The sequence below is a fragment of the Acanthopagrus latus genome, chromosome 9 (genome assembly GCF_904848185.1).
Source record: "Acanthopagrus latus isolate v.2019 chromosome 9, fAcaLat1.1, whole genome shotgun sequence".
Lineage (NCBI taxonomy): Eukaryota > Metazoa > Chordata > Actinopteri > Spariformes > Sparidae > Acanthopagrus > Acanthopagrus latus.
The window spans coordinates 6,374,824-6,398,170 of record NC_051047.1 but is presented as its reverse complement, the minus strand read 5'-3'; the positions used below and the strand labels follow the sequence as shown (position 1 = coordinate 6,398,170).

Sequence of the window (23,347 nt, the reverse complement as noted above, 5' to 3'; positions counted from 1 at the left end):
ATAAAGAAACCTAGTTTCAACGTACCAGTGGTTTTGCAGGCGAGTGTAGCTGAGTTCACGGTATGCTGTACACCAGCAGTCAGTTTTTTCCTTATGTAGCCAAACACTCGACTCACCCATGATGTTATTCTACCTTGTCAATGCACAACATCTCTTTTTTGGTGGTATTTGTGACTGTGAGCTGACTGAACGGTCCTGCTCGCACTGTGTGTGTACTCTCCTACAAGACTACACCAGAAATAGCATTGTTTCTGTGATGTGATGGCAGGCATATACAGTTTATTCTGTGTGTCAGGGTGGTAAGAGAAGAAGATGGGGGGGCTGTAACTGAGCGAGTGAAACATGAGACATGAGAGGAGGAGAGGGAGTTAGCTCAGATAAGGAAAAGAAATTCCCTCTCCCTCGTTGAGAAGGTTCATCTGAAGTGCAGCGGGGAGTCTGGGAGGGGCCGCCGCTGCTCGCCAGCTCGTCTCCTCACCTCCTTCACTCGCATCCATTTGCCACCTTTCTTCTCTTTTGTCCATCCATCCAGATTTCAGCCTGTATTTCTCCCTCCTATTCCTTTTCTCTGCATACACCTTGTTTGTGCTGCATTCCCCTCGTTTCTATCCTTCGCCATCTTTCTTCCAGTCGCCGCCTCTGTTTTCTGTGGGGAACGAACGAGACAGTAAGATAGTAGACAAAGAATGAAGTCATCCTCCTCCCTGATGGGAAAATGCAGAATTAAAAAAAAAAAAAAAAGGATGAGAAATGTAGAGAGAGAGCACTGCAGCAGCTCTGCGTTCAGAGCCTCTCACTGCTGCTGTTGACTTGATGTAATCCAGCGGGATTCAATAGGAGGAAATCGATCTTGATTAGCAAAGAAACTCCACAGCAAGCATCTTTATCTCTACCTCTGTGTTCCTCCGGGGATTGGATTTTCTTGTCATACTTTCTCGCTCGCTATTTCTCTCTCTGTGAATTCGGCACTTGAAACACTTCAGAGCAAAGTCAAATGTCTCTCTCACCTCCCACCCTCTCCCACTGCTCCCCGTCCATTCAGAAGGTGCGAGAGGGAAAAGTGGGAAGTTGTTGAAAGTGTGAAATTGGTACGTCCAAAAAAACAAAAAACAAAAAAAAAACTGCCCAACCATGGTGAAAACAAATGCAGATACATTTGAACACTGGCTGTTTCTGTTCCCTGTATCTCTGCTTTGAGTCTGCATCCCCACAGTCAGCTCCTCTTTTTAAAGTAATGACAGCACCTAGCTGGTCACCTTTTATGCATTCAACACAAGTGAACTGTTGGCAGTGATCTTAAGGTTAAGGTTAAGTTTATGAATTATTCTGAGATCATTTTTATAAATAAGGCCTCTGACCTTTTTCACAAAACTACTGGGAGGATCATTTTGATTACCTGCTGTGAGGTGGTGGGGAGTAATTGGAACGCTTCTTTCAAATGAAAGACACTCACTTGATATTGGGATGAATGTGACATTTTTGAACCTCCAAAACAGCAGAAGTGTCCTCTGCCTAACCAATAAATGCAATCTCAACAATTGAATTCAAACTGGTATAATGTGTAGTCTCTGAGTTTCTCTTGTGTTGAGAGATGAGATTCACAATAATACAATCAACTTGACAGCAGTGATAAACTTCCTGGAATATGGTATGAACGCAGAGAGGGTTGGATATAATCCGTGAAACACTTCCCGCCCCTCAGGTTGCTGGTTGCCTGTTAAAGACGTGTCGACCTCTCTTGGCCTTTGTGGAAGCCAATATCTCCCTCCTCCTCAGCTTCCATTTTCCATTATGCTTCCATTTTGTGGCTGCCCGCTCCCCTGGGGTCGTGGTTCTGTTTGCTCTGCTCACTTTGTGTGCTGTAATACTTTAGCAGCAATATGGCCGCCACCGAGTCTCCCCACCATTTCATGCCAAGGAATGATAATGAGTAGCTTCAGCACGCCTTGTTTTGAACGAACGGCTGTGGATACAAAGTTCAGGGAAAGAGAGACAAAGAGAGAGTGAAGGAGAGAGAGAGAGGTGAGGGATGGTAATGATGGGATATACATCAACATGGGACTGAAGTCGTTATAGGAGGCGGTAATGGAAAGTGATGCTGCGAGGACGAGAGCGATGGAGATCTTGAGCGTCAGAAAAAAATGGACAGTGTACAAACAAGATGGAAAGAAAGAGGGACACAGGAGAGAGAGAGAGAGAGAGAGAGAGAGAGATGATGTCACTGTCTCCCTGTCCAAGCAGCTGTATCCTGACATCCAGGTCATTTTCTGCCCGCCTCTCCTCCATCCATCACACACAGACACACACACATTGGTCTGTGTGTTCCTGCATCGTCTCTGCTGAATTTAAATGATGCTTTCTGACGACTGGTGGAGCTCAGCACAGAAAACTGACACTGGCATCAACTGCTGGGTCAGTTTCTCGTGCTGAAACAATTTGATCATTAGTCAGTACTAATTTTGACGAACGATGGTTTAAGCCTTTTATTTAATGCACAATAATTTATGGTCCCAGCTTCTCAAATGTCAGCATTTGCTGCTTTTCTCTGCTTTTAATCATCATATACTGAATCTCTTTGACTGTTCTTCTGGCACTTTAAAGGGACAGTCCACCCCCAAAGCAAAATTACATATTTTTCCTCTTATTCATCCAACTCAATTGTGTTTGTTTTGGAGATATCTGCTGTCTGTCTTCTCTCCAATATATAATGGAACTTGATGGCACCGTGGTGCTCAAACTGCTAAAATCATACATGTGAAGAACTCAACAGCAATGTCTCTTTCCAGACATCATTGCCCGACTACTCAAAATAGCCCCCCAGACCTTGTGGAAGAACCATTCTCTTTCTACCAAGCTATCATTGCACAGAAAGAAGCGAGCACCTGCTCATGGAGGAGGGGTTCATGCATGGGATGTAAACATTAATGACCTCCGCATAGGCTGAGCTGTAACAAAACAAAAACCTACAGAAAATAGTTTAGGAACGTGCTCACAACAAGGTCTGTGGATTATCGTGAGTAACTAGGCCACGATTTCTGGAAAGAGACTTCTCCAAGGCAGACATCTCCAAAACTCGACAACTCACACCAAAACAATCTAGATAGATAAATCTGACTACAGGTAAGAGGAACAATATGTAATTCTGATTTTGAGGGAAACTACCCTTTTAATGAGATTTCTGACTTAGTTTGCTCATTCAAAATCATCAAAAAAGACACATTTTGCAATCAGTAAGCAGAGTTACTGTCACCATATTGATAGAAGAGGCAAATGAATTTACTCCTTCCCTTTTCTTCTGGACATCACTGTGCTTCAGCGCCTCCTGGCCCATTTCTTTTTTCTTTCTCTTTTTTCTTAGATTTCCAATCCAGTGTTAACCCCATCCAAGATATTTTTTTTTCACTCTTGTTATTTGTGATTGATGACATCAGTTTTGTGTCTGGCAGTACACAGTACCCTGTGTTATTGCAGGGCATGACCATCTGCTGCCCTGAACATGAAGGAATGGAAGCATCCTTATGGTTTGTCAATCAAGGCTATTGCTTTCTTTCCCTCTTTAAACTTCATGTTGAATAATGTGGAGGAACGTTCCTGCTGTGTTCCTCCTCATCCAGTCGGTCCTCAGCATCTGTAATTATGCTCACTCGTTCCGAAAACACTCACATGACTGACAGTTTGTGGGCGATGGGATGTTTTGTTGACCATAAAAGGTGCTGCTCGTCTGTGTGTAGACATTCTGTATATTTTCAAATATTCTCTACAGTCCTGCTTTTATTTCCACAGAACTATATTATTACATATGTAACTGACCGGCTGACTGGTTGGCTGGCTCACCTGCTGGGTAACCGGCTGGTTGACTTCTTGGTGACTGATGGTCCGCTGCTGATGAGTGGATTAACAGACGGATTTGCTGGCCAGCACAGTCTGGTTTGCTGGCTTCGTGACTCACTGGTTGGATAGCTGCCTGGCTAAATAACTGGCTGCACGGCTGAAGCAGTAACCAACTGGCTGGCTGACTGACTGTGACTCAAGGGATTGGCTGACAGGCAGATTGACCGACTGACCCCGTCATCTTTACGGACAGCAAAAACTCAGTTTGAACTCTTTAAACAGCCCGTGCAGATGAAAAGAAAAGAAATAACTTTGCTATAGCTGACAAAGGTTTGGATGTGTCCCTGTGAAAAACCTGTTGCCTTATGGAACATCTCATGACAAAACTATTTTGACTTTTCTCACAGTGATAACAGCTTGAAGTGCAAAAACAGTTAGTGGTAGAACTTAACAAGAACAAATGAAGTGTTTGCAGATACTCTCCAAGTGACTGACGGCATAGAAATAGCTGCTTTTAAAATAATCACGGATTAGTTCAGCTGTCAGTTAACCAACATCAGGTTCAAAGTGTTTTCTGTATTTCGGAGATAGTGAAACTGAGCTGCAGGTGATGTCTCTTATAGACATGTGGAAGTTGATGTCTTTCATCTCTAAATGCTGAAGTTTGGCTGAATTACCCTTTAAGCTCTGGACCAGACTCAGAAATGTCAGCCGAGTCGTTGGCTGCCTGACATCTGTGGCCTCTGCAGCTGCAGTGCACGATAAGACGTGCCTGTTTTAATTTGTGTTCGCACCAACATTTAACACCAATCATTTCCTGTTAAAAGAAAAAAAAAAGAAAAAAGAAAACCAAAGTGTTTGTGACAGCCAAACTAATGTTCACAGTCCAGTGATAAGTGATAATATTAAAGGTTGGATAGTGTCTCTGCAGGTTTCAAAGAGCACCAGCTCAGACCTATCTGAATCAGAACTGGCTGATTGGCCACGTCTGAGTAGACATACCAGGGATCTGACTCCTCTGGTTCTCCTCACTGTAAGTGTACACAAGACTATACAGTGAAGAACAAGGGCAACGCATGCTAGATGAATTAATGTAAAGAATAAAGAATGTGTAGAAATAGGAGTATAGTTGTGTGTGTGTGTGTGTATATACATATGTATGTATAACTGTTTTAGTCCCATTGCATGATAGAGTATTTCCCCTTCTCTTCAGTGGGCTTGTATTCTCCTTAGCACAGAGTTCTGCCTGTGATTGGTCTAAAGATTTGCTTAGTAAACTGCAGCACTTGGAGCTTCGTTAGTTCAGCAGCTGCCTCGTGTTTTCTCCTGCAGTGCATGTTTCCGCAGCTGGTGCTGTTTGTTGACAGCGTAGATGTCAGAGAGGAGGTTAGAGGAAGGGTATATGACACTGTGGGTGTAACTGAATGCATAAAACATCAGGACCATCTTCCTGGCAAAATGTGTTGTCGTTTTCTGGTTTAAAGCCTTCATTACAGTAAAGTGATGTCATTTTCAGAACTTACCAGACTAGTCAGTTTGTTCTAATACCGCACTCAGTCATTATGTCCACATTACCAATGATTATTTATCAAAAATCTCATCCTGTTTTCACATTTAATCTAAATATTATTAAAATCACAATATGGCCAGCTGCATGTCCAGATTTCTTTTTATTATTATTATTGTTATTATTATTATTATTTTTAAATATGTGTGATCAAACAGCACTATAATGACGTATTGGTGTGCCTCAGAGATGTCCCTGTAAACAAATCCTCTTCCTAAGATGTAAAAAACATGTCTGTTTTGTACAGATCCCATCAAATGTCACATTACCATGATTGGATCATTCACACTAAACTTGAATCATATCCCAATCACAATATTTGCCCCCCAAAAAAAAGATTACGATTTTTTACCATAATGTGAAGCCATATCAAGGTATGTGGTCAAAAATATTGTGATATTTGATTATGTCCCAAAGCATGTATGAAGTGCTGTAGAAGATTTCAGGATATTGAGATACATATTGTATATCACAATATAGCCTTTTGAGGCCACACAACCTGACCCTGAAATATAATTTCTGCATGAGAATGAAATGAGCATTTCTGCTGATATGACAGACTAATAAGGTAGCACTATGATTGTGTGCACACAACACCAATCGCTGACTAAGTAGTCTTCTTATTTTGCCCAGTGAATATGTATATTTAAGTGCAAGTATTGTAAGTCTGTATCTGCCAGTGGACCATCAGGATAAGAGCAGGCATCGTCATATGTTAACTCCAGTACAGGAAAGACTTAATATTCTCTGCATTTAGGTGGACAACAGTAACGTAACGTATATTGACATCGGCAATCAGCTAAAATTAGTTGGAAAATATTGGAATGAAAGATATGGACACAGATCAAATATGGTGCGTCCCTGCCCTCTCAGGTAATGGATCCTACTGACTTTAATTACCACTTTTTCTCCAGTGCTGTGGGAGGATGACTGTCGTGATTTTGAATGAAATTTTTCTTTGAAGACTTGACATGAATTTTGGTTCAGACATGCCTGTCCCTCTCCGGATAAACTGGCATCACTACAATCATCGTCTGACTTTTCCTTTTAGCACCAAAATTGACATTTTGATTTGTCCAATACTTCAGCCCCAACTTTGGGTTTAGTGCTGAATAGCAAATATTAGCATGCTAACCCCCTCTTAGTATAGTCTAATCTTTTTTTAGGTTATTTCTGGATAAGTCATTGTCATCTCCAATGATAATGCACCAAAATGTTTTTAAGTTGAGCCAAAGTGCAACAGCAGCAGAGCAAGTGTGAATTAACAGCCTATTTATCTAGTTTCAGCATGAACATCCACACAGTTTACCTTTCAGTACCTCAGAGCTTTTCCTTTGTGGACATACATGGATGCTGCAGCACTCGAGTCCACGGCTGTCACACTGCTGCTTATCGACCGGCTGTAATAACAGTGAAAATGTCACGTCATGTCGGCCCCTGTTGGCCTCTGGGATCAGACGCACGGGCTCGGCTGATGCAAGTCGCTCGCAAATAAATGTCACCGGCCTCAGTGAAGCTGCAATGATTGAGAAATAATCGCTTGATCCTGTTATGTATCCGTATGTGAGTGTGAGTCTGTACTGTAATATCCTGAGTGCGAGGGAGAGCTGCTAGGTTGTTCGGCTCTGTTATCACGTTGGGCTGTATCTGCATGTCTGTGCCGAGCGATATCAGTTTATTGGACTTCTGTGGATGTTGTTTGTTTCCTTGCTTGGCTCTTCGGGATGTCTTTCACAGGTGGAGTGATAACAGCTCAAGAGAAAAGTTCCAGAGTTGAAGCTGTGGTAGCTGAAACTCTGAGTTTGATTTTTACTACTAACGTCACAACCTGCTTTTATTTTTACGTGTTTTTCTTCTTTACTGCCTTATGACTCAAAGTGTTCCACTGGGAGGAGGGCCAAGGCTTTAAACCTCTTACAGAGGGAGGGTGAAAATCATTGGCTGGCTCTTCTAACGCACAGTGGAAAAATGTAAATATTAGGGGAAAATGTGTTTTCTAATAGGTTTACTATTTCAAACGCTTGCAGGATATTCCACACTTTCTATTGAGCTGCTCTGAAATCCAGCTGTAAAGACTGTGGCTGTCCTGGGCAACAACACAGCAAAAGGTGATGCTGTAAAAAGCGTTAAGCCTGCAACCAAGTATTTTTATCAAAACTGCAGATTTCACGAATTCATAAATCCTCACATCTAAGAGGCTGGAACCAGCAAATGTTTGACAATTTTGCTTGAAAGATGACAGGAATGATTAATTGATTATCAGAAGAGCTGACACAGCTGAATTTCTCTATGATCACAGTTTGTTGGAGGCTGGTGTGACCCCTTCAGATTGCTGTTTTGTTCAACTAAAAGTCTAAGAACCACCATGAATCTGCAATTTGAAAAAGAGAAAATCACCACATTTTAGAAGGTGTTTTTTTTTTTTTTTACTACTATGCTCTGAGTGCCTGTAAGAACATACACTCAAATAAAACATCTTACTGTTGTGCATTTGAATATGTCCAATGCAGGTACTTGATTGAATTTGCCTCTTAACGATAGCAATGTTGTGAACAGTGGCCAAAAGTGATTGTAAATGTGTTAATAAAGTATCAGAAGTGTGTTACGTGTATGGATATATTGCATGCCATAAGATGACTGATTATCAACCTGGCTGATCATACAAACAGAGATTATCAGAATCAGTGTTTTTGCAGATGAACAGTTGTTCACATGTCAGATTGTCTTGGTGCTGATTTTCTATTCAGCTGTAACAACCTGAACAGAAGAAAATTGACCAATATTGTTTGTTTTGGTCCATTAGTTGATGTAATTACTTCCTCGCCATCTCCCAGGCAATGAGAATGTGTTAACTCCACACTGATGGGTCTCTTCTCTCTCTCACCCTCTGAAAGGATGAAGAGGAGGAAATTAAGCTGGAAATCAACATGCTGAAGAAGTACTCCCACCACAGAAACATAGCCACCTACTACGGAGCCTTCATCAAGAAAAGTCCCCCGGGCCATGATGACCAGCTATGGGTAAGGAGTGACTGAATTTTCGTTTGTGGTTGAACTGCTTCTGTAAGAGATTTTCTACAAATACAGAAAATGACCAACTTTAACATGGCAATCGTAAGGTCCTGACCAGTCACAACCTCTAGATTTCTAATATTTCAGTGACCCTAAGAAGACAGAAAAAGAAGCCAAATATAAACATTTACATAATAATGGGGGCAGCTGACCATTCTAGATTAGTTATGCTGGAATTGATGTTTGGATATTTACACTATAAAGAACATATTTGTAGATTATAAAAAAAAAAAACCAATAAGAACAAATCAGTGTATGAATCAAACCCTACATGTTATCTGTAGTCTCTAGACTGTCAGCAGTGTTGACAGACTGGAGAGATTCTTACAGATCAGCACTTCACAAACTGTTCTACAGAGAGTCCAGGTTGATGTGGTTATATTGGGTTTGTATATAGTTTCTGTGCTCTGTTCTCACACGTTATTGCTTGCAAACAGTAACTGTTAACACAACATATTTTCCCCCAGCATTAAAGTCCCTACAGGCCCATGAGACAGGAGAGGAGAGAGCCAAACAAAAAGACGACAAATCAAAAAAGACAAACAAGACGGTGCAGAGGAAATGAGTCCAACAAATGAAGCAAAAATGAGAAACAAAAGGGAGGGAGTTAATCAGAGAAAAACAACATCGGCTGGAAGATTTATTACTGCTCGGTGTGCTGAAGGCAGGATTACCTCGTTTTATGACCCTGCAGCTCTGCTGTTCCTGGAGAGGAGAGATCTCGCTCCTTCCCTACAACACGGCCTGTATTTGTTGTCACAGCTGCCTGAACAAGCTCACACAGCCCCACTGCTGCGGCCTCACCTCCTGATGTTAAAGTCTGTGAAAGAGCGACAGAGTATACATGCCATCCTCTTGATACTCATAATCTGCATCGAGAATCACCAGAGATTTCTACTGAAGGAGGGAAGGCTGTGCGTTGGTGAAGTGTTGATCCTCAAGTCAACATGTTAGATGCGATTATTCAGCAGCTCACTGCAGATTGTTCTGTTGATGATGTAATGACCACTCGCCAATGTTTACAATCTAAATGTTTTTATTATTCTTGTGAGTATAAACTCTTTGGTGGCACCATTTTGTCCACCTCAAAATGGTTTCCCTCTGTTAGAAACGCCTACTGCAGTGTTACTGTTTACTGACAGTAAGAGGAATATGAGTAGTGATGATATATCTTATTCAGTCATTCTGAGTGCCGTATTGTAGGAAACTGGCTGCGTTTCAGTGTCTGAAGACATTTCAGCTCTCATCCAAGAGGCTTCTTCAGTTCTAACTAACTGGAGTGGAGTTACAGGCTTGTAAACTCTGAGTCATCATATCCTCACTGATATCATATTGACTTTAATCATCCTCAGTAGCTATTTATTAGGGGTGTAACAGTTCACCGATATGAATCGGAAATCGATTTTACAGTTACTAATTTGTCGAGAGATGCTTATGGGTATTAATGGAACACAGTGATGGGGATGTAACATCAGAGTGAAGAGACATACAGTATCAAAGTCCATACACTGCAGCTGGTAGAGGTGCTTTATGTGAGTATCGCACAATAGTTGTTTGTTTATGCTCACGTTTCGTCATACCAAGACCACATTACCCATCAGCCCATTGCTTCCAGTCCCCCATCTTAGAATCTACACAGGGTAGAAATGTAGGAAGTGAGTATTCCATCAGCCTTTTACTCATCCTGTGATGTGCTGTCACAAGTTACTAACATTTCTGACCGAGAGAAGGACTCGAAAAGATGGAAAACACAAAGATAATAATAGAGGCTGACAGTCATTGACTTGTTTGTGAAGGCAGTTATACTAAAAAATTAATGTGTTTATGGGTTATAGATGTTAAAATGCTGCAAATGGCAGCTTTTGCAGATTGTCTCTGTGAAAGAGTGTGTGTGTGTGTGTGTGTGTGTGTGTGTGTGTGTGTGTGTGTGTGTGTGTGTGTGTGTGTGTGTGTGTGTGTGTGTGTGTGCGCGCGTGCGTGCGCGCGTGCGTGTGTGTGTGATGTAAGGTCCAACAGCATGGGCCCCAAAATTGTGTGTAAACATCCACAGTCTTCTCAGTACCTCCTTCTCTCTCCTCCAGCTGGTGATGGAGTTCTGTGGCGCCGGGTCCATCACAGATCTGGTGAAGAACACCAAGGGCAACACACTGAAGGAGGACTGGATCGCCTACATCTCCCGAGAGATCCTCAGGGTCAGTCCTCTTTCACGGCAATATCATGACCATTGTTTACTGTTCATAGTCAAATATATATTGTAGGAAACTCAAATATGTATTTTCAGTTAATGAGAATGTATCTTGCGTCTGTGATTGCAAAGATTACTAGACAACACACTTAATTTTTTTTCCTGTCTGCAGGGATTAGCTCACCTGCACGCTCATCACGTCATCCATCGTGACATCAAGGGACAGAACGTGCTGCTGACTGAAAACGCTGAAGTCAAACTGGGTATGTGTGTCTTTTTTTTTAATTGAATTGAATTGTGACACCAGACTGGACCAGACTGAGAGCACAGCCGGCACTGAGGTTTGGACGACTGCGCTGAAAAAATACTGCAGCACCAGATTTGAGTCAGCACCATGCGAGTGCCAACTGGAGCTTGTTCATCACCAGTGCTGTTCTATAGTGTTTCACGTGATTGCACAGTCGTGGGCCTGTCTCACACAGTAATGAAACATTTGTTATCAGAGTTTTAAATCCACTGGATTTAACTGGAAAATAACTGTAGATTTTTTTCAATTATCACATTGCAAATTGCAACAGAGCCACAACAGAGCTCTTTAGTACAGACATAAATGTATTTCTACACAATCTGTCCATTCATCGATGCACAAAAAGAGCTTTGTTGAAAATCTGTATACAATAATTGATATCTCTCAAATAAAACAACCAAAAAACAGCTAACTAGTTGGAAGCGTGTATGTCATCGCGTCTCTTCCCGCCTGTCTGTCAGTGAGTCAACACACCTAAAAGTGATTTGAGACAGGTGCACCAGCTGGCAGGTAGAAACCAGCACTAAAACGCCTCACTTGTCATAGTGCGTCTCGTCTTTGTTTTGCTTTTTGATAAAGTTGTTTATTCTCAGGTGAGTTTACAACAGGACTGACAGTCTGAGTTGAATTATTCGCTGCAGCTCTGCATCACTCAGACTCTTAAATTTGACTTGCAGAACTACACTGTTGCTGTCAGTGGATTTCCATGTGAAAGTTTTACCCCAGCTGACCAAATAGGGAGCGAAGTATCCACACTGAGAACAATAACTGTCATTTGTCACAGAAGCTGTGGTGGCTGTTGCCAGGAGCAGTTAACTTGGAAATGTGGATTTAAGAGAAGTTGCATTTGTTATTAAGTTGAATAGACATTTCATTAACTTTCCTCAAAAAGGCCTTAGAGGGGAAATTAGGAAACTTAATTTACGATGTAAATTGTGAGAAAATGTAAGAAATTCTATAGTTCTACTTGCCTGTTGTGGGCTGTAATGTTTGATTTAATTTAATACCTTTTTGCATTTATTAAGAAGATGTGACACACACCTATAAACTAAGTATGTGTTTTTTTAATTTTTTTTCCTCCTCTATGACAGTAAACTGAATAACTTTTGGTGTTGGACAAAAACAAAACATTTGATGACACCACTTTGGACTTCGAGAAACACTGATCCACATATTTCTGACAGTTTGTAGACCAAGCAGCTAAACGATTAGTCGAGAAAATAATTTGGTTAACCAACAATAAAAATCATCTTAGTTGCAGCCCTAATTATGTCATTAGGTATCATTGTTGTATACTGCAGTATTGTTGTAGACTGAAAGTCCTGAAAAGCTGTCATACAGTGATGGATAAGTCAAGGCTGGAATGTTCCCACTGGAACAGGTATTTAGTATTGCATTCTGTATGGTGTTTAAAAAGTCACTGGTGCCAATCAAAGGTCAGCATGTTCCAGTTTGGGAGCTTCAATGTCCAGTTGCTTTCTTTTGTTTTCAGAACTTTTCATCATTATGAGAGCATTTTTTGAGAGCATTTTTTTTTCACACTCATGATTTTTAACATGATACGTGTTAAATTATGTATCTGCAAAAAAAAAAAGAAAAACGATCCACAAGCTGTGCACTGTCACTGTGCTTCCTAAAAGCACTTTGATGTTTTACTGGTACTGACATCAGGTCAGCGTGACACTCCTTCAAGGTTGCTCTTTGGTTCTCAGGCACTTGACAGAAGTGAAGCTGTTCCTGAAAGCAGTCTGAAGCTATAATAATTGACATGAACTTTGTGTTTCCCAGTGGACTTTGGTGTGAGTGCTCAGCTGGACCGCACAGTAGGTCGAAGGAACACCTTCATCGGGACGCCTTATTGGATGGCTCCGGAGGTCATTGCTTGTGATGAAAACCCAGATGCTACCTACGACTACAGGGTAAGGAGCTGGAGCTGCTCTATTACTGTGTATCAGGGGCCATGTTGCAATGTAGCACTTGTTCTCTTCTTAAAGTATAACTGCACCATTTTTGCACCTGTGTTTCCAGGTCTTGGGGAGTAAAAGTATATAGTATAAATATAAAAGTATAAATAGTACAAATAAACCTGTTTACTTGTGGAATGTTCCAAATGGGTGTTTTTGGAGCATTCCACATCTTTCACAGTCTTTTGTTGCTTGTTTGAAACGTGTTGATGTAATTCAGCTCAGAATAGATATATGTTTACAAAAATCAATAAAGTTGGTGTTGTTAAAATAACATCAATATACATTCTGTGTATTGTTTTCAATTCAGTTTATGTCAAAGAGGATTAGCAAATGATCACACTCCGTTTTGTTGAGGTTTTTTTGTAATCAGGGTTTTATAAATGAGACAAACTGGTGTGACTGATCTGATCGTCTGTCCTTCAGAGTGACCTGTGGTCCTGTGGAATCACAGCCATAGAGATGGCTGAGGGAGCCCCCCGTAAGTACACATCACATTAACTTTATCCTGTTTTGTTTGGTTTTGTTAAAAAGTAAAATAAGTTTAATTGCGATTGTTAGAAATTGGTATTATTACTGCTATGGCAGTTTTTTCTGTCTTTTTTAACTTTTGCGCATCTGTAAAGCTTGCAGAGTTTGTGGTGATGGCAGAGTAAAAAACACACTTTCATGCAAGCAAGTGTTGTAAGACAAAGGCAAACATGTATGACTTTGAAATATGTTTTTGGCTCTCATTGATCTCTCACCTGTCCTCTCTTTTGGTTTCCTCCAGCTCTGTGTGACATGCATCCAATGAGAGCCCTCTTCCTCATTCCCAGAAACCCTCCTCCTCGACTCAAGTCCAAAAAATGGTGAGCTCAATCTTTATCTCTCATGTTAACACAGACTTGTTGCTGAGCATGTAATGTCAGCTTCAAACCTCACATTTAACTCTAACCTTACAGGTCGAAGAAGTTCTTCAGCTTTATCGAGGGCTGCCTGGTGAAGAATTACACCCAGCGTCCTCCCACTGAGCAGCTGCTGAAGCACCCCTTCATCAGGGACCAGCCCAACGAGAGGCAGGTCCGCATCCAGCTCAAAGACCACATCGACCGAACCAAGAAGAAGAGGGGCGAGAAGGGTGAGTCCCAACACCTGTTTCAGTGTGGCTGTCACTGCTGTGCAACTGACACATGTGGGTGATATAATCCAGCAGTGCTGCTCTACATTTTTCAGTATGGGACAAAAATGAATCAGTGGCTACTCTACAAAATGTGCAGATATTTGTCTTTTTGTTAGTGAGAGAGGAGGCAGTGAAAGAACAACCTTTAATTTCCCTAAAGACATAGTGTCTCGTTTAACTTTTAAATGGAACATTTGCAGATTTACAATTGTGTTTTTTCAGGAAGTTGTCTCTTGTATCTAAATGCCAGTTGAGAATTTCCTTTGTTCAAACTTTCCAACCGGGACTCTTATGTACCTAGTGTGTTAACGTTAACACGCTATATACAGGAGATGATTTCAGAGTAAGATTTGAATGACTTTTATTGAGCTGTTAATTATTGTTCCTTACTGTCCTCAGATGAGACAGAGTACGAGTACAGTGGCAGCGAAGAGGAGGAGGAAGAGGCATCTGAGCAAGAAGGAGAGCCAAGGTAAAATGTTATGATCACAACACCTATGAGGAGCAGTAAAGGCTGGATTTTGTTTACTTTGTAATCGTCTCGCAAACCAGCACACAGTACATTTGTCCTGTCTTGTCAAACTGCACTACAAACAAGCTGAACATGATAACTTTTAACCACTGCCATTTTCTTGTGTGAGTCACACTCATACCAGGTTTTTTGAAAACCACAGGAGCATGAATCAGTTTCTGGTGGATTCAGAGTTGAGCAAAGCCAAACGTGAAATCGCTCTGTAATCAAAACAATTACAGAAAGGAAAATTTAGAACATACAAAATCTGTAGCAAGCTGCTCTGTGTTTTTTGCTGTTTTCGTTGTTTGTGATTACAAGTGTGTGGCTTTGGCAGCTCAACAGCAGCTCTCCAGTTACAACACAAAAATCCTCAGAATCAAAATGACTGGAAGTTAATCTGTTGACTTATCAACTTATTTTGATTAGCTTGCTAACATTCCAACTAAAACCTGTCATTGCCTCCTCCTTATAGCTCCATAGTCAATGTGCCAGGCGAGTCGACTTTGCGTCGCGACTTCATCCGGCTGCAGCAGGAGAACAAGGAGCGCTCGGAGGCGCTGCGCCGCCAGCAGCTCCTCCAGGAGCAGCAGCTCCGTGAGCAGGAGGAGTACAAGCGCCAACTGCTGGCTGAGAGGCAGAAACGTATCGAGCAGCAGAAGGAGCAGAGGAGACGGCTGGAGGAGGTGAGCACAAAGGCCTCATAGCTCAGTCTGGATGGATCCATGAATTTAGAAGCTAATATCGGGATAAATGGGGGGTAAACAAACCGCCCCCTTCGGCAGTTGCAATCCCTCCTGACCCACCAGCTGCTGGTCTTCTTGGATTATACTGTCTTAAACTGCCAGATTGTCTCTGGGCAGAAGAGCAGAAAACACCGGATGTGTGAAGGCCATGCTGCCCCTTCATGAACAGCCCGGTGTCAGACAAAAGCTTGCCGTAACCACGTTGTTCTGGCTCAGTGTGTATAGAAAGGTCCCGCAGGCACTCTGCCTGTCTGCTCTCTCTAGCCCAGAGACACAGCTGTGAGACAAAGGTGTCGCTGGTTTAAAAGGGGAACGTATGGCTGGCAGACTGCTCACCACAACCCGCAACACAGACACACCAGTGCACATGTATAAATGCTCCCTCAGGCGTCATGCACTTGCCTAGGTTGTGGCATCAGCTCTGGGTAAGAATAATTTAGCCTTATCACAGTTCGGATGGTAAAAACTTTGTGAGAGCCATCACCTATTTAACTGAAAAGCATTTCTAAACTATATGCATTATTTATTGAGCATCACAGGATCCCTCCCAGGAGTCATTTTGACAAATAGAATAGGACTAAAAATAGTTCTGTTGTAAGAGAAAGACTTGTGTTATCTAAGCAACAAGATGGAGGGGGTCTCCTTTGAGAGTGAGTGACATCACCATTTAACACTATGGTGAAATGTTGTTTTCTAGAGTCAGCACATTTCAAATAGTGACAGGCTGCTACAGGGGATTAGGTGCAGGGAATATATATATTACATTACATAACATAGCATGTGTTATACAAGGTTAACTTGTTGCCATCTTTTAAAACACAAGGGTTTAAAAGAACGAAACTTTGTTGAAAAATCTTGTTGGAGATGAATACAGGTGATGAATTAAATAAAATATGAAAAGATTAAAAATCAAATTGAAAAACTGAATAAAAGCTGAATAAATACATGGAGTAGGGAAAAACATTTGTATGCAGAGATTAAATTGGGCCGGAGCCCTCCGGAGCTCAGCTCCACCTCCTCACCTCATCAGTGCAGCCAGCAGGAGCTGAGCTCCCTCTGCTTCAGTGTTTCATTGTAATCATGGGTGTAACTACCATTGTTATCAATACATAAGTTGATAAAATATGTATTACACTGAGAGATAATGACTGCTGAGTGAAGAAGGGCTCTCCCTCCTTACAAAAGCCAATTTAACCACTGTTCGTATGTATGGACAGTACACTGCTAATACATATCATTGTTGTTTTATAGCATCCTCTTCATGATCAGTAAAGTCTCACACACTCACACACACACACACACACACACACACACACACACACACACACACACACACACACACACACACACACACACACACACACACACATTTTAGACTGAAGACTGTGCTGCTGCTGACAGTGTGAGAAGCCAGGGGGAATTAACCAATTTATCAGGTGTATGTGCATTATCTCCATGTAATAAGATTAGAGACTTTTGACTTGGAGGTTAGTGGTTAGATTTTGTCCCGATGATTTTATACAATTGACTCTAAAATCAGATTTAGGCTGCAGCGAACAAAAAATTAATTGGCCTCCCCAGAGGACGAGTTTGAAACCCCTTTTTGTAATTATCCTTATCTCTCTGAGCGACGGTTCTTTTCTGTTCGTGTCTGTGTGAGCGGGGCTGCTTTTCCTCCTCACTTCTCCTAATGCAGGGAGTGTAGTGATAGAGGAGAGCAGGAAGTGGAGGGAGCGGGGCAAAGAGATGATTATACATTTGGACAGAAGTGGACTCAAGTAAATTCTCTGGAAGAAAAGGCAGTGAGAGAGACCTAAATACTGTGAGAGGGGCTGACAAACAAAGGGATGAATGGAGAAAATGAGGCAAAGTGTGCTGTGTAGTGAGGATCAGCCTGTAAATTCACCTTAAAGGTGCAAAACTTCTGTGGCAAGAGAAAGAAAAAAAGTTTTATCTGTGCTCATGTTGTTCCCACAGCTGGAGGCTGCGTTTATGATTCATGACAGAGCTTGTAGATGAAGCAGGCAGTAGAAGCCACAGTTGAACTCGTGCCATGTCACAGAAATACCACCTACATGTGCTCTCCTGATTTGATAGATCACCTCCTGTGGAATCCTGACTGCTGAATGTGTACAAACACGATGTGTCACGATGCTGCAGCCAAAGCTGCTGTCCTGCAGCTTTGGCTGCACCTTTTCAGAACACGCTGACGGACAGAAACCAGTGTAACTTCTTCATCTGTCTGCTTAGAGAGCCGAGTGTGAGATCACTGCCTGTCAGACTTATGAGCTTACTCTGATTAAACCATTTAGTCTTAACGCACTACTTTAAATGTTGACATTCCTCCTTGCTGCTGTCACTTCGTTTCATCCACTGTCTGTATTTGTATTTTACATGCAGATATTAGTGCCCTGCTGTTCTTTGGCCATCCAAACACAACACATGTAAACAGAGTTTGCAGCATTTAAAGGGTAAAATGAACAATATATTTGCCACAGAGATAAACATAGCCTTGAAGATCGATAACAGCCTGTGCATTTGAAGAAACAGGCAAGCCGTCCTAAGAACTGAACAGTTTCCTACTTTGACCTTTCTTTTTAATGTTACTTTTGACAACAATGTCTAGGAAAGAGAGAAGAACCTGTACAGTTCTCAGCTGCTCCTACGGTCATTCAGCTCTGGAAAACAACTGAATGTGAAGCACACAAACCTTTACAGGAAGAGCCCTGTCTGACACATACACTTGACATGGATTCCCTGCATGTAAAGAGGACCATTATCATTACTACTGATAAGTTACTATTATTATTACAGTAATTTTGACCCTCTGAGTGACACTTCTTGTTGTCCACATTTTGGAGAAAAAGCGAAATACACTCATTTGTCCCCAGACTCGTCTGCGTGCCCCACAGCTGTGAACCCAGCAGCAGTGGAACACTGCACCTAAAATCATTTCCATTTACTGTTAATCTGCTGATTATTTTCTTGAATTATTTTTTGACTTTTTTGACGTGAAAGGTGACGTCTTTAAATGACCGGTTGTGCTCAAATCCAAATGTATTCAATTTTCTGTATTACATGTCAACCAAAAGCAGAACATTTTGAATTAGAAAAGTTGGAACTAGCAAATCTTTGTCTATTTTGTGAGGAAAAATTAAAAGTCTTGTTGGTTTATCAACTGGCGGATTGCTATAACTTTAATAAGCTAAAGCTTCTTCTCTTCCTTTCTGATATTTTACAACAATGTGCCTTGTAAATAGAGTTTGCAATATCAGTTTATGGGTTACTTCACCCAGACAATATCACACAGGCACAACTGGGTCATCGGTTTTGCCAGCTGACTTTGTTGTTCATGTTTATGCCAAAGAGTCGAGCTGTCATGGCACCAAAGATAAAGTAGATGAGTGATGTCAGATTCGTTTTCCAGAAACAACAAATCACTGTTGAGTCCTGATTGGAAGTGCATGTGCGTCCCCTGATGATGATCACAAATACCAAACATGCAGGTTTTGGTTTCACACCATTGAGAACGCACAGCTTCTGTGTCTCATATGACTCGACAAAAATGTGAATCAGGACACCGTCAGCTGGGACATGAACCAGTTCTCCATTAACTCCCCCCCCATGTCCACCTGCAGCAACAACGGCGTGAGCGCGAGATGAGGAGGCAGCAGGAGCGCGAGCAGCGCCGACGTGAGCAGGAGGAGAAGAGACGCGTCGAGGAGATGGAGCGACGCCGCAAAGAGGAGGAAGAACGTAGGAGGGTGGAGGAGGAGAAGAGGAGGGCCGACCGAGAGCAGGTACAAGGCAGAATCACACTGTGGAGAGTCTTGAAGTCTAAAAGTTTTTGTTAGTCACAAGGAAGGTGGTGTAATTGGAATGAGATGGTTTTTTGTGTGATCTGAAATGTTTTTTGTGACATGGTACATTATTTGTTTGATCTACCTTAGAGGATACAATCATTTCATTATATTTTCTTAGGTGGTTATTTTAAAGTTACCTTCTTTCATTGAAGCTGCAATTTCTTTCTTTCTTTATTTCTTTCTTTCCTCTTCATTCTTTCTTTTCTTTATTTCTATTTTTTTTAAAAAAACAGGAAATAAAATTAGCACCAATTTTGGTTCAGTTAACTGTGGTAATATTAGAAATGCCAAATTAGCAGTCTCTTAAATGTCAAGAATGACTTTTTGAGGGGACATAATGCCCTCACCACCAGTAACCATGCGTTGGATTGTTGAGATTCATTATTTTTCAATAAATTAAAATCAATTGCCTCAAAAAAGAAATACAAATATTTAATTGGAATTGATGTAGCGGCGCCTCCTTGTTGTTGCCACGTCTGTGTTTCCATTTTCCAGACTTTCCTCATATTTGGTGTAAGCTGCTGTATGTAAAGAAATATTATTTCCAGACATTGAGCTAATGGGGGCGGGCTGGTCTGTGTTTGATTGACAGGAGTACATCCGTCGTCAGCTGGAGGAGGAGCAGAGGCACCTGGAGATCCTGCAGCAGCAGCTGCTCCATGAACAGGCCATGCTGCTGGTGAGTGTCTGTCTGCTCTGACTTAACACAGGAGATGACATGTACATATGGAGTATAACATCCATCTCTATCTATCTCTGAGTACTGGCCCCTGTTCTTCCTCTTGCCCTCGTTCCCTCTGTGTGTTTCTTTAAATAGTTTCTTCTCTTTCTACAATATTTCCTGAATGTTATTTATCAGTTTGAGGGTTATTTTTCAGTGTCTCTTCCAGGTTGTTAAATTTCGTAATGTAGTTATTCATTATCACCCGTTACAAAAACTTTCCTCATTCAGTTTTCCTTCTAATCTAAACTAAATCAAGTTTTTGGGACTGAGTTATGACTTTTGTAGGTCCGCAGGGAGCCATTAACAGTTGAGGTTCTAATGTAATAAGTATTCTCAGGTTTTATCTGGGAAGTCAGGATGTTTACAGGGCCTCAGTGACGGTGATGTCGTCACCAGGAAACTAGTCATCCACCGGTGAGAGAGGGTTTCCCCTGTTTTTATTCCAGGTGTTCCGGGTCTTGCTCAGGAGAGGAGCGAATGAAGTGATTCGGAGGGGTTTGTATGACTTGATGTGTTTAATTTTTAAAGTCTACAAAATCCTTTGGGGGTTACAGAGGATACTCAAATAATGAAAGGATACGACCACTCATATCCTCACGTCCAGGCTTCACACCATCACTTTGTCTTTGGCTTCTCTCCACAGTTCCTACACAGTCGCCCTTTATTCACTTTAGTATGAAAAAATACAACAAGTTTCCTTCACATCATGATTGACTTTCACAATTCACACCGCTGTTGGGGCAGATTTAAAGAACACAAGCACTTTTTGTCCAGATTTACAAGAATAAAAAGAATCCATCTCGTTTAACAACCTTTTGCCATTGTAGATGCAGCTTGTGATGATGGGCAAAATAACCAAAAGTCATAAAGATTGTTAGGTTACTCTTTACCAAAGTTAATTGTTCCAACACATGTTGGACAGGTGTGACATGCACTCACTGCAGCCCCCACCCCCATTCAGACTTAAACATGATTCAAGATACAATATTTAGCCCAAACCAGACTTGGCAACTGCCGAAATTAAACCATGAACTTTACCAATCTAATCTGTTTTTAACCAAGCCACCCTGCTGCTCCTTATTGATCATTTTATCACTGAATGAATAACAGGCCACAGGTGGAAAATCTGTGACTCTGAGAGCCTCTTCACCTGTAAGTAGAACAGGTTTGTTTGTGCTGAACTATTATGACAAAACTCTATTAAAAAGCACACTCTACATAATGTTCAGTCTCGATTTGTAAAGATCAACTGATCAGTTTTGCGTGATACGTCATTTACATTTTAAAGCTCTTAAATAGTATATTTTACAGCATGCTGACTTTATCCTGGTGGCTGATAAGTTCCAGTAATATTCAACAATTAAAGATTCCAGAGTTCAACAAAAATACCAGTCTTCAAGGGTCCAACAATAAAAGATGAACATTTAGTTTGTTACGAAGATTGGTTTCTCAAGTGGGTCCTGTTTGAATGCTCTTCACAGAAAAGTCAATAAAGGATCTCTGCAAAAGAAAATAAACCCGACCTTTCTGAAGCTGATTGTCTTACGCACACAGGACAAGTGTCTGTAAGCACAGCTGTCGTCTTTGAATCGCTCATAGTTTGTTTGTACACACTGAAGGCAGGGGAGCAGAGAAAAAACACCAGGAGAGCTGCTAATCCTGCTTTTGATCTCGATGATCAAAACTAAAAGCTAATTCTGAAAGATTTCTGATTCAGAATTGATATGGTGATGCCCCTTTCAGTCCCAATCAACTACAGAGATCCACATCCACTGTTTCTTAAACACATGGCTCGTATCCCTCTAGCTGCTAAAATAAAGCCCTGATAAGGAGACACGGTGGCATGAGGCATCTTTGGGATCTACTTCATGAACGAGGGCATATTTTTGACTTGTTTTTATTTAACTATGAAATATATATTCATTTACAGGTAATCTTGCCAAAATATCTGTCAACCTCCCTCTCCTTTGAGGCTTCCTCCACAACTATTCATTCTCATACAGTCCCTCAGCTGCAGTTTATGCCTGCCATTTCAGTGTTACAAGGTCACAATGAGGCTTACAGTTTTGTGCTGACCACAACAGAACTATGGAAAATGAGCAGTCATTTCAACTTATGATACTGTACAACAAGAAGAATGTGTTTGCTTGCAGCTTTCCAAATGTATTCCTTTCATGTAGCTCAGGTGGACTTGGGCCTGTAGGTGAATGTTTGTGGTTCCCAGAAAGAATACAGCTTCTGAGGTGTTGTATAAACTGTCAAAAGAAACAGCTTTCCCAAAGTCTTTCTGTCAGAGGTTTTGGTTCAACTTCACCCTTCCTGCACTCAGGAGTATAAATGGCGGGAGCTTGAAGAGCAGCGCCAAGCCCAGAAGCTCCAGAGACAGCTGCAGCAGGAGCAGGCCTACCTGCTGTCCCTCCAGCAAAACCAGAACCTGGATAGTAGCAAAACAGCCCCGTCACAGAGCTCCAAACCCCCAGAGAGCCTGGAACAGGACAGGATGAAGCCCCCTGAGCCGGACGCACCAAAACAACTGCAGAGTGTTGACTCTGAAAAGAGTCAAAGTCACAGTCTGGAGAAAACTTCAGAACCCAACACACCTGTCGCTGAGCACCAAGGCCCCGCCCCCGACTCTGAGCCAGTCAGAGAGGTGATCCCTCGCAGCTCGTTGCCGTCGCACTGACTGCTGTAGAATGCTTCCTTTGCTTGTGTGTACTCACTCCCACTGCTCTGGGTGTGCGATGTGTACATGGTGATGGCTCGCTGCTGGTGTGGGATGTGTGGACGCTTTGTAGTGACTAGAATTGATTCATGTCTCTTTCTAAACTCGTCAGTCTACTAATTCCACCGGTCCATGATGTAGATATACTCCAGCGATACTGGATCGACAGTTGAAGAGCCCCTTGATTCCACAGAACAAATGTAATAGTGACATTCAGCACTGCTACGCCAAAAAAAATACTATCAAAGATTTCTCAAACTTCTTAACAGCTTTTTAGTTGATTTTTTTATTGAAGTCTAGTATGATTTTGGCTCACTGGTGAGAAATGTTGACAAAGGCCCGACCTGACCACTGATCCTTCCTGGACTTCTGCTAGAAAACACCAGCTGACAGCAGAGTTTATCCACCAGACTGAAGCACTTTGGAAGAAAAGTTTGCTGTGAGTTGTTCACCTGAACAGCTCCTCCTCCGCACTGAGGACACTGCTGCTCCTCTAATTGGCCTCACTGTTGTCGTTACCACCATATTAATGAAGTTACTGTAATAATGAGCCACCTCATTAGTCCTCAGCAGGACTCCCAGTCTCTCTCTCTTTGGCTTCCTGCTGTTGCCATTTAGCACCTGGTGGGGGAGGAAAAGGAGAGAGACACAAGCCAGATCTGATGCCACCCGAGTGACCAAATGCTGGTTGCCT

At 41.8% G+C, this 23,347-nt stretch overlaps 1 protein-coding gene across 7 annotated transcripts in view; it reads left to right on the top strand.

Moving 5' to 3' along the window:
- The window catches only part of LOC119025450 (mitogen-activated protein kinase kinase kinase kinase 4-like), a 99,798-nt gene that overhangs the window by 50,840 nt on the left and 25,611 nt on the right, over positions 1 to 23,347 (top strand). For 5 of the 7 annotated variants that reach the window (XM_037109009.1, XM_037109006.1, XM_037109010.1 and 2 more), the window contains exons 4-15: positions 8,293 to 8,418; positions 10,551 to 10,661; positions 10,827 to 10,917; positions 12,750 to 12,880; positions 13,352 to 13,406; positions 13,698 to 13,776; positions 13,870 to 14,045; positions 14,487 to 14,559; positions 15,074 to 15,284; positions 18,983 to 19,144; positions 19,800 to 19,886; positions 22,261 to 22,581. In XM_037109009.1, coding sequence (XP_036964904.1) covers positions 8,293 to 8,418; positions 10,551 to 10,661; positions 10,827 to 10,917; positions 12,750 to 12,880; positions 13,352 to 13,406; positions 13,698 to 13,776; positions 13,870 to 14,045; positions 14,487 to 14,559; positions 15,074 to 15,284; positions 18,983 to 19,144; positions 19,800 to 19,886; positions 22,261 to 22,581 — 1,623 coding nt within the window. The remainder of the gene's footprint in view (positions 1 to 8,292; positions 8,419 to 10,550; positions 10,662 to 10,826; positions 10,918 to 12,749; positions 12,881 to 13,351; positions 13,407 to 13,697; positions 13,777 to 13,869; positions 14,046 to 14,486; positions 14,560 to 15,073; positions 15,285 to 18,982; positions 19,145 to 19,799; positions 19,887 to 22,260; positions 22,582 to 23,347) is intronic. The other 2 variants (XM_037109008.1, XM_037109012.1) reach the window with 1 other exon arrangement.